At 33.8% G+C, this 13,405-nt stretch overlaps 2 protein-coding genes across 2 annotated transcripts in view; one reads left to right on the top strand and one right to left on the bottom strand.

Annotated features, from left to right (window-relative positions):
- Positions 1-13,405, bottom strand: part of NPFR (Neuropeptide F receptor) — a 355,628-nt gene that overhangs the window by 148,268 nt on the left and 193,955 nt on the right. The gene's annotated exons all lie outside the window — the stretch shown is intronic.
- On the top strand, positions 2,467-3,330 carry LOC140444631 (general transcription factor II-I repeat domain-containing protein 2-like). The gene has a single exon (XM_072536395.1). It carries the CDS (start codon positions 2,467-2,469, stop codon positions 3,328-3,330), a length of 864 nt encoding a protein of 287 aa, XP_072392496.1.

Raw genomic sequence — 13,405 nt, 5'->3', positions numbered from 1 at the left:
GTATGTTTTTAGTGTCGAGTTAAATAAACTCGAAAGCTTAACAAACCTTAAAGAGTTTTACTTAAAGGCCAGTATTTGCCTACAAAACTCAAAATATCCATATATATATATATATATATATATATATATATATATATATATATATATATATATATATATATAAACAACAGCATACTTGTAGTTGAAACACATTTGAGGTTAATGTTTTTGCCCTCGGAATATCAAGTTCTGGCTGTTTTGTGTTTTTTTGTTTTTATATTTATGTTTGTGTAAATTCTAAATTCTGTCTTGTTAGTTATTTATATTAGACAAAAACCACTTATTGATCTTTATAGATCAGATTTCAGTTATAATAATATATACCACCTTGGAATATTTTATTGAAAAAAAAATGTGTGTGCGAATTGCAACGTAGTATATTTGTAATTATATTTGTGTACTGTATGTATATATTGTATATAGATTATAGATGGTATGTCTTTGACTTCCTAATATTCCAGTATTAATTGAATATTCTTGTTAATGACTTCTTGTTTTATTATTGACAACCATTTCAATGATGAGTTTGCTACACATTTTTCTTCCTTAACTAGAATGAGAGCTGCTTCTTTGACTTTTCCCTTTATCATGTCTGTTTTTTTATGAAAATTGATTCATCTCTCCATTTTAATATGTGCTTGTTGTTTCAGACATGTTAGCATATCTAAAATTTGTCGAAGTCTTGTAACACTTAGTCGTCTTGCAGTTTCTCCCACATAAAAAATGTTGCATTCACAGGGTACTTTATAGATGCAATTCTTTCTTTTCTTGATTTAATTTAATTTTTATTACAATCAATTGTGGAGTAATCCCATATAAACAGAATATTTTTAGTCTCTTATATCGTTCTTGTTGTGGTGACAAATTATTTTGTTAATCTAGAATAATTCTATAATCGTATTTTTCTGTTTTTACCAATATTCTATTTTCTTGTATTAAGTATTTTGTTCTTTTAACATCAAGTGAAATTTATAATTAGCCAAATCTAAAACCACATGGTTTACACGTAAAATTTCTATTCGTACTGAAAACATCTTTCAGATTTCTCTTTTGTAATTCCATCTGCCAAATTTTTATATATCTAATAAAGGAAATACAAGAAACATTATTATCTTTTTATAGTAAGATAATAGACGGGATTTCGGTAAGAGATAGAAATCTTGTTTTGATGTTTGTATTTTTTGTCAGCAATACACATCAATATTGATTCTGAATAGTGGTCGAGACGCAATGTCTATAGGGTTTATTTTTTCCTCTATTCATACTAGGCTGTATATAAAGCGAATTTACATTCTTTTGTGTAATACTCAAATGAAGTAAAAGGTTTCATTTAATATAGGAGAAAGAAAATCGAGGACAAAGTGGTCGGTTTTATCTTAAAGAGACATTTTTCGCTCAATTTGTAAAGCCTGAAATAAATTTTGGGTTAATCACAAAAAGAAACTTGGAATAAAAACTCGTAAATAAAGTTATAAAAAAAAACAAAGCAAAGAATACATTTTAATGTGTAGCTTTTACAGTATTAATTAGATATAAAAAAAAATGTTGGGATTGAATGCTTTTAAAATGAAATCACATTAAAATTGGAGAATGAAAAATGTTTTAAAAATAATTTTAAATACAATATAGCAAGAAATAAGCATTTTAAATGCTTATTTCTTAAAAAATTCACATTTGTTAGAACTGAATATTAAATTACCTTTTCTTAAGCCATGGATGCACAGACCGCGGCCCGCGGGCCGCATGCGGTCCGCCGGCCAAATACTGGTGGCCCGCCGACAGCAAAAATAATACTCTTGTACATTCGAAAACTATTGAATTCTATTCCAGAATAAAACCAAAAAAAAAATATGTTCGAAAAGTAATTTGAATCTCGCGCGCGCTATTTGAATCTAGTGCCCAAAAATGCTAAGTCAAGTAACATCGCCTGCTGCCTTTATATAAAGTTTAAAATAGTAGAGAAATCAAGAATGTTCTAGCGCGGTGCGAGCAAGCAAGATAGCAGTAGTCCCGAATTCCCGATTGCTCGCGTAGGAATACGAAGCTTCCACAGTCGTATGACAGAGTACAGTTACACGTCGATTTACTATTGCAGTGTTAACCCGTCAAGTGCCGTGTATAATTGTGTTGTGAAATCGTAAGTAAAACTCTGTTATTAATAAGTGTTTCCCTACCTATTTAATCAAATTTAGCTTTAATGTTGGCCAAATATTAAAATAAAACAAAGAAATTACTATTTTTATCAGAATTTCTCTAATTGTAATAATTACGTCATTATTTCAGATATAAAATCTGTATACAAATCTTAAAATTTCTTAGGAATAATATTCAATCAATTATTTTTGATAATTTAAAAAAGGATGGGTAAGTAGGTCCTCTAATTGTTTTCAGGTGCTGTGTTAATCCTAGCCAGGATTAGAACGCAACATGGAGAAGCCAGGAACTAGTAAAAAACGTAAGGTTAAAGATGAAAATCGGCAGTCTCAAGAAATTTGGACTGAGAAATACTTTTTTGTATGGTCGCATAACAAAGTCGTTTGTTTAATTTGCAAGAATTCTGTTGCGATTGCAAAGGAATATCATGTAAAACAGCACTATGAAACGCAGCATCCTTCTTTTACCAAGTTTACAGGCGAATTAAGAAAGCAAAAAATGTTGTCTTTAAAACGGGAGCTTAATGGTCAGCAAGCTATGTTTACAAAACCCATTCAAGATTCAGAAACAGCTACAGAAGTTAGTTATGAAATTTCTCGAATGATAGCAAAGCGAAGTCGCCAAATAGAAATTGCCGCTAAGAAAATGTGTCCAGAAGCATCAAAAAAGTTTGAGAAAATTCAACTGAATCGTATGACTATCCAAAGACGAATAATATCTTTGTCAGGTAATACTGCGGAACAATTAATTGAAAAAACTAAGATCATTGAATTTTTTTCATTAGCACTCGACGAATCCACTGATATTAGTTCCACAGCTCAACTTCTCATATTCATACGAGGTGTTACTCAAGATTTTGAAGTCTTAGAAGAGTTATTAGGAATGTGTTCATTGAAAGGTCAAACCAAAGGAGTTGATATACTCAATGTTCTTTTGGATGAGTGTTCAAAAACTGATTTGGACTTATCAAAATTATCGGGAGTTGCGACTGACGGTGCTCCTGCGATGATTGGTGTCAATTCCGGGCTAGTTACTTTGCTGAAAAAGCATCTGCAAGAAAAAAACATAAACGCTGAAGATCTTATGCAGTTTCACTGCATTATACACCAAGAAGCCCTCTGTTCTAAAAAAAATTGAATTTCAAAATGTCATGAAAGTGGTAGTTTCGATTGTAAATTTTATAAAATCACGAGGACTCAATTACAGACAATTCAAACAATTCCTTGATGACATCGAAAGCAAATACGGAGATTTACTGTATTATACAGAAGTAAGGTGGCTAAGTCGTGGATTGACACTGGAACGATTTCTAAATTTAATAGAAGAAATTGGAATATTTCTGGCAGAGAAGCAAAAGGATGTCCCGGAACTTAAAAATCCTGATTGGTTGTGTGATTTGGCTTTTTTAGTTGACATTACAAATCATTTGAATGTCTTGAACACACGGCTTCAAGGCAAAAATCAACTGATATCCCAGCTCTACGCTCATGTATCATCCTTTCAATGCAAGCTGACACTTTTCAGATCACAGTTGAATTCTGGAAATTACAATCATTTTCCGAATTATAAGAAAATGGCTGAAAAATTCAATAAAACTGCGATTAATTTCAGTTATGTAGAAAAGCTAGATATTTTGATTCAATCTTTTCAAGAAAGATTTTCGGAGTTTAGGAGTTTAAAAAAGTGAAACCTCTGTTGGACATATTCAGTAATCGTTTCAAGATTTCAGTTGAAAATGTGCCAGAGTCAATGCAGTTAGAAATTATCGACATTCAAAACGACCAAGATTTACGCAACAAATTCAACGAAGGAGACTTGCTGAACTTTTACCACTGCATTGATAAAAATATGTACGAAAAGTTGCGCATAAACGTTCTGAAATGTGCCAGCTTCTTTGGTTCTACCTATATATGTGAACAAACTTTTTCAATACTAAATAATAATAAAACAAAAAATCGAAACCGCCTTGCAAATGAAAGTTTGGAAGCAGTTTTACGTGTTGCTACAGGTAAATTTGAGCCAAATATAAAAAAGATTGTAAGCGCTATGCAGTGCCACGCTTCAAATTAATAAATTATTTTTCAATTTTAATAAATTATTATCGATTCTTTATTGTCTTTAATTACCTATACTTCTGGCGGCCGGCCCGCCATCAGTTTATGATTTGCCCGAGTGGCCCCTAGTCTTAATAAGTCTGTGCATCCTTGTCTTAAGCTTTTTAACCAATGTGTGCTTCCAGTTATGACTTACGACGCCGAAGTAATTTCCTTAACCCAGGCTACAGCAATCAAACTCGAGCAGTTATTTTACGTGGCGATGATAATATAATATCATCCTATGGTCCGATCGAGGGTCGGCGCCTCGTTATGAACGCACACTTAGAAACGAAGAAATAAGAAGGACAGGCGTCAAAGATGTAATAAATTGTGACTGACACGACATTTCAAACAAATGACTGGAGTGAAACTGGCCGAGCCATGTAGCTAGAATGAATGACGGGTGATGGAACCAAAAATGACAATGTAGAGACTACAAGCTGACAGAAGAAGCAAAGGTAGACCACCTACACGATGGATAGACGTCAAAAGAATCGCTGGGAATTGGCTGCAGGAAGCTCAAGACCGAGAGAATGGAAAGAAATTAGGGAAGACTTATTTCCAACTTTGAATGCAGAGTTCATCCAAGAAGAACCATTAGTGTAAGTTTTGTAACCTAAGCAAACTATTTACTTAATACCCTCAGCGCCAGTGTATCCTTTTAGATACACACTGTCCTCAACGCTGCGTACCGAAAAAGGTACACATGGCTCGTTGTGTTGGATCTGTTGTGTCTCCTAAAAGGACACTTTTTCTTAAGTTTTTATATGTAGAGAATAATGTTAGGCCTAAGCTAATTTCCTGGTATAACTGGGTTTGGCCCTAGACATGAAAAGATAGGTTTTATGTAACTAGAAATTCATATGAAAAATGTTATTGTAGTACATAACTATTTGAAACCATTTGTGCAATAATCAGTTAATATTTAGATATTATTATTGTTTTTATTTATATACTCAAATGTGTTATAAAATTTATATTTATTCTAAAAGAAAGAACAAAATATACGAATTCTTAAAATAAAAATAAAGATATATGTATTAAACTGAAATAAATTTATTTCATATTTAGAGCGTTGCATTATAACATTTTTACAAATAATAATGTCACACACAGAACATTTGGTGTTTACTTGGGATGCTGCTACAATTTTTCCCTCAGCATTTTTTACTTTTTTCCTTCCGTATTTCTTGTAACACTTCGAATATCACCCTCTGGTTTTCTTGACATCTTGGACATTTGTTAGTAGATGACGCATTTCTTGTTTTATGGTTCCAGATGAGCCAGCAATAGTTACGTTTTGTGTAAAACATTTTACAAGCATTGCAGTAATATATAACCTGTTTACGAAATTCCGTTATAGTAAGCTTCTTACGGATAGTGTTCTCGTTATACAGGAAATGAACATTGACCAAACTCGTCCCCCAAATAATTTCGAACGAACATAAGTTTTCTGTCCTATGAACAATGGACGACTTACCATTGCTTATGTCAAGTGAAAGTGGGACAGATTATACTCATTCAAAAACCTGTTCAAACCAATATTAGACAAAAAGGGCCGTATACCTGACCATCAATTCGGATTTTGTAACCAACACGCTCTAATAGAACAAGTTCACAGATTATATACAACAATGAGAACTAGTCTCGAAAACAAGAAATACTGTAGTGCAGCCTTTTTAAATGCCTCTTAAGCTTTTGACAAGGTATGGCACATAGGACTTCTATACAAGTTAAAGAAAAACCTGCCTTACACTTACTTTAAACTGCTTAAATCATACCTTACAAAAAGAAGATATCTAGTAAGGTATAGTGAAGCATACACAAAACTCTACCCCATCAAATCTGTCCGGGTAGTGTGCTCGGACCGATCTTGTATTTGTTATATACGGCTGACTTACCAACAGGCAATAACCTTACGCTTGCAACATTTGCAGACTGTACTGCTTTCCTAATATCTCATAGTAATCCAGTAATAGCATCAGAGATACTGCAGCTACATCTAAACAAAACTAATGAATAGCTTAAACTCAGGAGAATTAAAGTAAATCCCTCGAAGTCCACATACATTACACTTACTCTAAGAAGAGGTATATGTCCACAAGTTAACCTCGGTGGATATTCTTTACTTCAAAAGGATGACGTAAAATATCTAGGCATTCATCTGGACAAAAGATTAATATGGGCCAAACATATATGGACGAGACGACTACAACTAGGAACTTTATACAGAAAACTTTACTGCATGCTGCGAAATAACTCACACCTATCGATTGACAACAGCTGCTGCTTTACAAAGTGATAATAAAACCCGTTAGGTCATATATAGTTCGCTCTGGGGATCATCTAGCAAATCTAATGTTACCAAAATACAATTGGTATATCCAGAATGACGCCTTACATAGAGATCTCCAGGTAATAACAGTTTTTAAAGAGTGCAAAAGAGTTTCTGAACAATATCAAAACAGGTTGCGCGTGCATCCTAACACCCTGGCATACAATCTTTTCCACAACCAACAAGCGAAGAGATTAAAGCGATATGATTGTACGAATAAGGAGTTCGCCGTAGCAAACTTTGCTGGTTCGATGGAAGATTTTTTCTTGCCGCATAAAGCTTCTAAGGTACTCCTTAGCTACGAAGGACCAGCTGGGGAATCCAGCACCTGAAAGATTGTTCCCTTGATAAGGGATAGGGGTAAACATTAAATTGGTAAAGCCTTAAATAAGATTAGTCAAATGTATCTTTATTAAAAGAAAAAAATAGCTCTTAGAACTGTAGACAATAGCATGTACCAATGTAAAAATATCAATATAAGTTTATTGTTTATAGATAACAGTAAATGTTTATGCGATATTCACACCATTGTTGGATCGGAAAATCGTTTATGCACTCGCGGCACGTTAGGGCAACACCGCGACTTAAAACAATTGAGAAGTTGAAAGTATATATAAGTTTGTTACTTACAATAAGAACAGCATCTAATTCTTTTTATCACATTAACTTATTGCCAACAATACTGGCCACAAAACTAGATAATAGGGAAATAGTATATTAATAAATGGAATGGCTGGTCGTAAGCTCTTGCTTGTCCGACCTTTTCTTACGAAGGTTGCTTGGCGACTATATTTTTGAGGAACTTGTTGGTTGTTAATAGTTCAGGGCCGAGAATGGACTGGTTTTTAGGTACTAGTGCAAGTTTAGAAATAAGGGGTCTTTAAATAAAAATAAAAGTTTTTACAATGTACAGATTTATGGTAAATTTGTACAATGATCCCTTGGACCTACCAAACTGTTCATGACAGTGCCTACAGTAGTGGAAGCTACACCTTCAACAGCGCCCAGCCATTGTGATCTGTGCCGTTTTAAGTATTCGTGTTCGCGTATCTGTGTATGTGCTCATCCCACCGGTAAACAAGCTAATATTTGTGTTATGATGCTTTAATCACCTGATCTTACATCTTTCTGACATTGTAAAGACAAACAATTTTACTTATTGTTTTTATTGTGAAACAGATTGTAAAAAATCTTAGATTGTAATAAAAAAATAATAGATTGTCTTTTATGAGCAAATATTGATATATAACCATGAAGACCAAATTCATAACTATAAGAAAACTTTTGAAACAAGTTGTATTTGATCAGATAAATACACATTTGCCGTTAACTATCACAAAGTCATGCTAAAATTGTTTGCTTGAGAATCTCGTAGTACCAACATATTATTTTAATATAGAACTAACACGGTAATATTACCGTCAAATGCATTTAAATTATTTAAAACAAATAGTCGCAGTAACTTTATGCAACGACGTAATAATTATATGAGCAAAACTATGCACACATCAGTAAAGTAAACTTAATTAGTTATTTCACCGAATGTAGAAATTCTCGACGACATTAATTTAATAGAGCTGCAAGTGTGTCACTGTAAAAAGGTAATAAGATTTATTTCCATTTGCATTTTAAAAATATTTCAAAATTTTTGTATTTCTACTACTAATAACCGCTTTTTTCCTGTTGTTCCAAACGCATAATTTATTTGTAAACATCTCAGGCTTACATATTGATAAAAGTTTGTATAATAGCCTATAACACACTTTATATTTGCATATTAACTGCGTTTTAGGCTAATTATAAGAGTTATGTTTGTGATGACCAAAAACACTGGGGGGTCTTTGGACCCGTTAAAATATAAACTCCATTTTTTAAGTTGGTCCATTATTTGACTGTGCTCAGTTTCCATTTGTTTATCGTACGTCACTGGAATTTCTGGTCCAGCCTTGGTAAGTGCGTCGGTTTTTTTGAGCGTAAGTAGAATGCGTAACAATCAAAGGAAAGGATAAGTTCAAATACTTGGGGTTTATAATCACGAAAAAGGCAACAACAGAGGAAGAAATTACACAAATATTAGGACAAACAAGAACAGCAATCCGATAACTTAACTCAGTACGATGGGATAGACATCTAAATATAAAGACAAAAACACAGATTTATAAAACATTAGTGCGAAGTATTATGTCATATGGAGCTGAAAATTGGATCATAAACAAGAAAAACAGCAGTAAGATAGTAGCAACAGAGATGGAATGCCTGCGAAGGTGCTGCAGAGTAACAAGAATGGATAGGAGAAGTAATGACGAAATAAAGCAAAGAACATCCATAGAAACAGACATACTAACATATATAGAACAAAAAAGACTAAAGTGATATAGATATGTAAGAAGAACTAGCGACAGCAGATGGATGAAGGGAATAACCGAATGAAGCCCCGTAGGAAGGAGGAAAAGAGGACGACTCCGAAAATCCTGGAGGGGCAAAGTAGATGACACCATGAGTAATGTGATGCCATGACACATGTCGTGACACCATGACGACACCTAAACGATGGAGAATGGGACAACAGAGAGATGGAAAAGGTTGAGCAAGGGAAGGTAGTGAATACTGTAGAATCCCTGAATATATAGAGAGCTGTTCTTGATTTAAGATCGTCTGTTTTACCTGTCTAGTTAATTTTTATTCCATAACATTGTTTTTTCCATATCATTTCACAATTACTCTTTTTTTAATTTATATATCCAGCCTACCGTTATATACATTATTTCTAAGGCTACCGCTCCTTCTTAGTAAGGAATAGTTTGCATATTTGTTTATTTTACTCTGTATAAATGTCTTAGATCTTTTTTTAAAATAACTGCTCGGGTGCCACTGTGATGATCTCGGGTAGTAAATGACAGTCGGAAATAGATTCGTTGTTAAGACATTTATTTCGAGCTAAAAAGACAACAAAAAAATCATTTCGTTTCTCCGTAGATCGTAGATCTTAAAAGGATGGTGTGACGATATTTAGTTCGTGAATCATAATTCGACGGGAGCCGTGGGGGGACTTAATCAGGAGATATATTTATTTCTTAGTGCGAAATGAAATTCTACGGAAAGTAATGTCTGATTCAATACATCAAACGGTATAGAATTATAGATAGGAGGACGAATTATCAATTTCGTTCAACTCACCAAACTGATAGAATAAAACAGGTTCAACGCACCTATTCTAGTAGGTACTACACACAAGAAATATCTCGAATAGCAAGCTAGCAAGCAATTTAATTAAACCCATCCTGTGATGTTCACCCCTAAGAATTACGTTCGGGTGACACAATTCATTAGAGCGAGGTGTATTAACTCGAGTAAAAACAGGAGTCACTCCACCCCGCTTCTATGCTCCAGAATATCTCTTTTCCCCTTATAGCACTCTGATGTGCGATAGGTGCACAACTATCAGCCAAATGCTCTTCATGTGGAAGTCCTGGGTAATAGCCCAACCCCAACATGGTTTCCTAACCGAATTCAAAACTCAGGACAGCGCATTGTCGCTATGATCCTGTTATCTTACTGTGGCTTATCTGCAACTAAAATTGATTACTTGGGCATTAAGTCTCCGCTCTGAGCTAGGCTCAGTTCGGCGACTTGGCGCTCAAGGGGTTGAGCCCTACGTGCCCGGGTTTTGTTGGTTGCGAGTGGATTTCTGCTCGGTCTTTTATGTGGCCAGTGGCGGTATAAAATATGTTTTGTTAAATACATAAGCGTACTCTAGACGCTAAGAGTATATTATTGTCATATGTTCTACAGCTCTAGCCACAACTTTTCAAATGCTCCATTTCTTTTTAAAACGTCTCCTAGATAGCGACAGAATTTCATAGGGAAAACACTCATGGATACAAAACCTACACAAATGATTTGTTCTGATATATGTACAGATTTTTACACTAATCGTTACTAAAATACGAGTCAATATTTAACTTTCGCAATGGATAGAATAATAAAGGAAAAACTTCTACTTCCTTTTTGTAAGTATTCTTCAATATTAGCCTCCTAAATTGTTAAAATTATCGCACCATCTTTCTCTTGGTCTGCCAATACTTCTTCGTCGATTTAGTGACTTATCTCGTGCTATTCGTACTATCCTTCCGCCATTCTACTAATGTGTTCATTCCACTTCTGTTTCCGTTTTGTCACCCACCCATTTATGTCTTCTATATTGCATGCTCTTCTTATGTTATCTCTTCTCTCCCTATCCAACAGACTTCTCCCTAATATTCGTCAGAGTATTTTCATCTCTGGTGTTTCTAGTAGTCGTCTCGCTTTAGATGTGTCTCTAGGTCTAATTGCTGCTCTATATATTCTTGTTTTTGTGTCTTGTCTTAGGTGTTTGTTCTTCCATATTGTGCCATTAAGAGATCCCGCCGCTTTACTTGCTTTTATGCTTTGTTGTCGTACTTCTTTTTCAACATCTACGTAACTAGTTATATCTATTCCCAGATATCTAAACCTTACTTCTTGCTTTATTATTTTTCCATAAATTTCGATTTAACATCATAATGGGTATTTAGATGTTGTCATACATTTGATTTTTTCTGCTGATAATATCATATGGCATTTCTTGGCTGTTGTATTGAAGATGTGTGTTAATCTTCAGTGCTCACTACCTGTCTCGGCGATTAATGCATCACATAATATTTCGATTTCTTTGTTCCCCATTCTGTAACCATGACCTTTACGTACTGCTTGTATTATTTATGTCTATTATTATAATAAAGAGAAGTGGGCTTATCGAGTCACCCTGTCTGACTCCGGTTTATACTGATATATACTGTGTTATTTTTCCATTTATCTTTGCCTGTATTCGATTATTGAAGTGAATGTTTTCAATGGTTTGTATAATATTTATTGGTATGTTTCTTTTATACAGTAGGTGTAAGACGTCTTCGACTTGGATGCGATCGAAAGCCTGTGTTTGGTCTATAAAACATAGATATGCTGGTTTATTGTACTCGATGGCCTTTTTTGTGATTTATTTTAGTACAAATACGGCGTCTACGTAGGATCTTCCGGATCTGAATCCTTGTTGTTCATTTGATAAAGTTGTTAATTTATTGATTTTGTTGGTTAGGACTTTTGTGGTAAGCTTAAGTACGGTGTTCAGTAGATTTATGCCTCTATAATTGTTGGGGTCTTCTTTATCTCGTTTCTTAAACATTGGTATCATTATACTGTTCCTCCATGCGTCTGGTATCTTGTAGTGCAATATTAGTTTTTGTATCAGTTTTGTCATCTCAAGGGTTATACTTTCTCCTTCGTGTTTTAGAAGCTCGTTGGTTATTCCATTTGGTCCTGAGGACTTCCTATTTTTGAGTGAATTGATGGCTATCTCTACTACCTGAAATTTTTTTTAAATTTCGTGTCTTAATTCAGGTACGTTATTGTGTTGATTATTATTTTCATTTCCTTTAAAGAGTTCTTTCCCATTCGTTTGCTGGTATGTAATTGTATTCCTTCAATTCTGCCATTTCTTTTCGTTGATTTCTTATGAATCTCCATATTTGTTTTTGTATACTGTAGAAGTCCCTTTCCATCCTTTTTGTAAATTGTTGCCAGTGTTCATTTTTTGTTCTTCTTAGCAAGTGCTTTGTTTCATTTCTTATTCTTCTATATCTGTCTCGGGATTCTAGAGTATTTGATGTTTTGTATTTCGTGTAGGCCTCTCGTTTCTCTTTACGTTTCTCGTTTATTTCCTTTCTGAGCCATGGTGTATTGTTGTTGTTTCTTTTGTTCAGTAGAACTTAGGGTTTTCCTAGAGATTCTGTTGCTGCTTCTTTAATGTTTTTAATTTTCTCCCAGCTCGCGTTTACATCTTCGATCTCGTCTATTTGTTTCAGCTGTATCTTCTGTGCTAGCCTCCTTTGGTACATTTCTCTTGTAGAGTCGTTTCACAGTGATTCTACATTGAATTTTTCCTCGGTGATTTCCTGTAGAAAATGTTTAGGTGTTATCTTCATTCTTATTTTTGCTAGTACTAGTTTGTGTTCACTCCCTGCGTCTACTGAGTTTAAAGGAAAAACATTCTTGCTAATTAGTTTCAACCAATTTTCTTCTTCTTCATTTACCGCCTCCATTCTTTTAGGTTAGCGAGCATAGTAGCGAATATTTGTCTGTCTTGAGTTGTACGAATATTATCCCATTTAATCTGTGAAAACATTATCGGTTTAACATAAAAATCTTATACAGGTTTTTGAAGATTCAAAAAGGCATATGAAGGATAGCTAATGACAAATTTCTGAAGATGTACAGCTGATTTTTTTTTGTAACAACTATAAAAAGTAAAAAAATCATTTTTTGCTTATAAAATGTTCCTTACACATTTTAGAGAAAAATGGTTCAAATAAAAGTTGAAGATTTTAACAAGTTCTTCAATTTGCGAGATTTAAAATTATTATACATAAACAATTGACTTATTTTTGCAGTAATTTATAAATGTTATAACTCACTTCACCATTCAGTGAGCCTACTTACAAGCGCGTGACATAAAAAATATCAAATTTATTATAAATGATTATAGGCTAAAAAACCAGCCCTTTTTAAGGTAAAATGTTTTTAAGAGCGTAGGCGCAAAATTTCGGGCCAATGCTTTTTAAATGCATTAATTTTTTTCGAATCCTAAAAAAACTAATAAGTCTTTTTGAAAAATTTAAACGCAGAATTAACGAATACATTATTACTGAGGGCCGAAAGTCCCTGAAAACTTCCATAATGTTTATTTTAATAAGTTACAGGGGTGACA

This window comes from Diabrotica undecimpunctata, chromosome 6 (assembly GCF_040954645.1).
Source record: "Diabrotica undecimpunctata isolate CICGRU chromosome 6, icDiaUnde3, whole genome shotgun sequence".
In the NCBI taxonomy this organism is placed as follows: domain Eukaryota; kingdom Metazoa; phylum Arthropoda; class Insecta; order Coleoptera; family Chrysomelidae; genus Diabrotica; species Diabrotica undecimpunctata.
The sequence above is the reverse complement of the archived record's forward strand: the minus strand, read 5'-3'. Positions and strand labels throughout refer to the sequence as shown.

Bases quoted from the DNA above. Each gene is read 5' to 3' on its own strand.
- LOC140444631 (XM_072536395.1), top strand. From the start codon at position 2,467: ATGGAGAAGCCAGGAACTAGTAAAAAACGTAAGGTTAAAGATGAAAAT.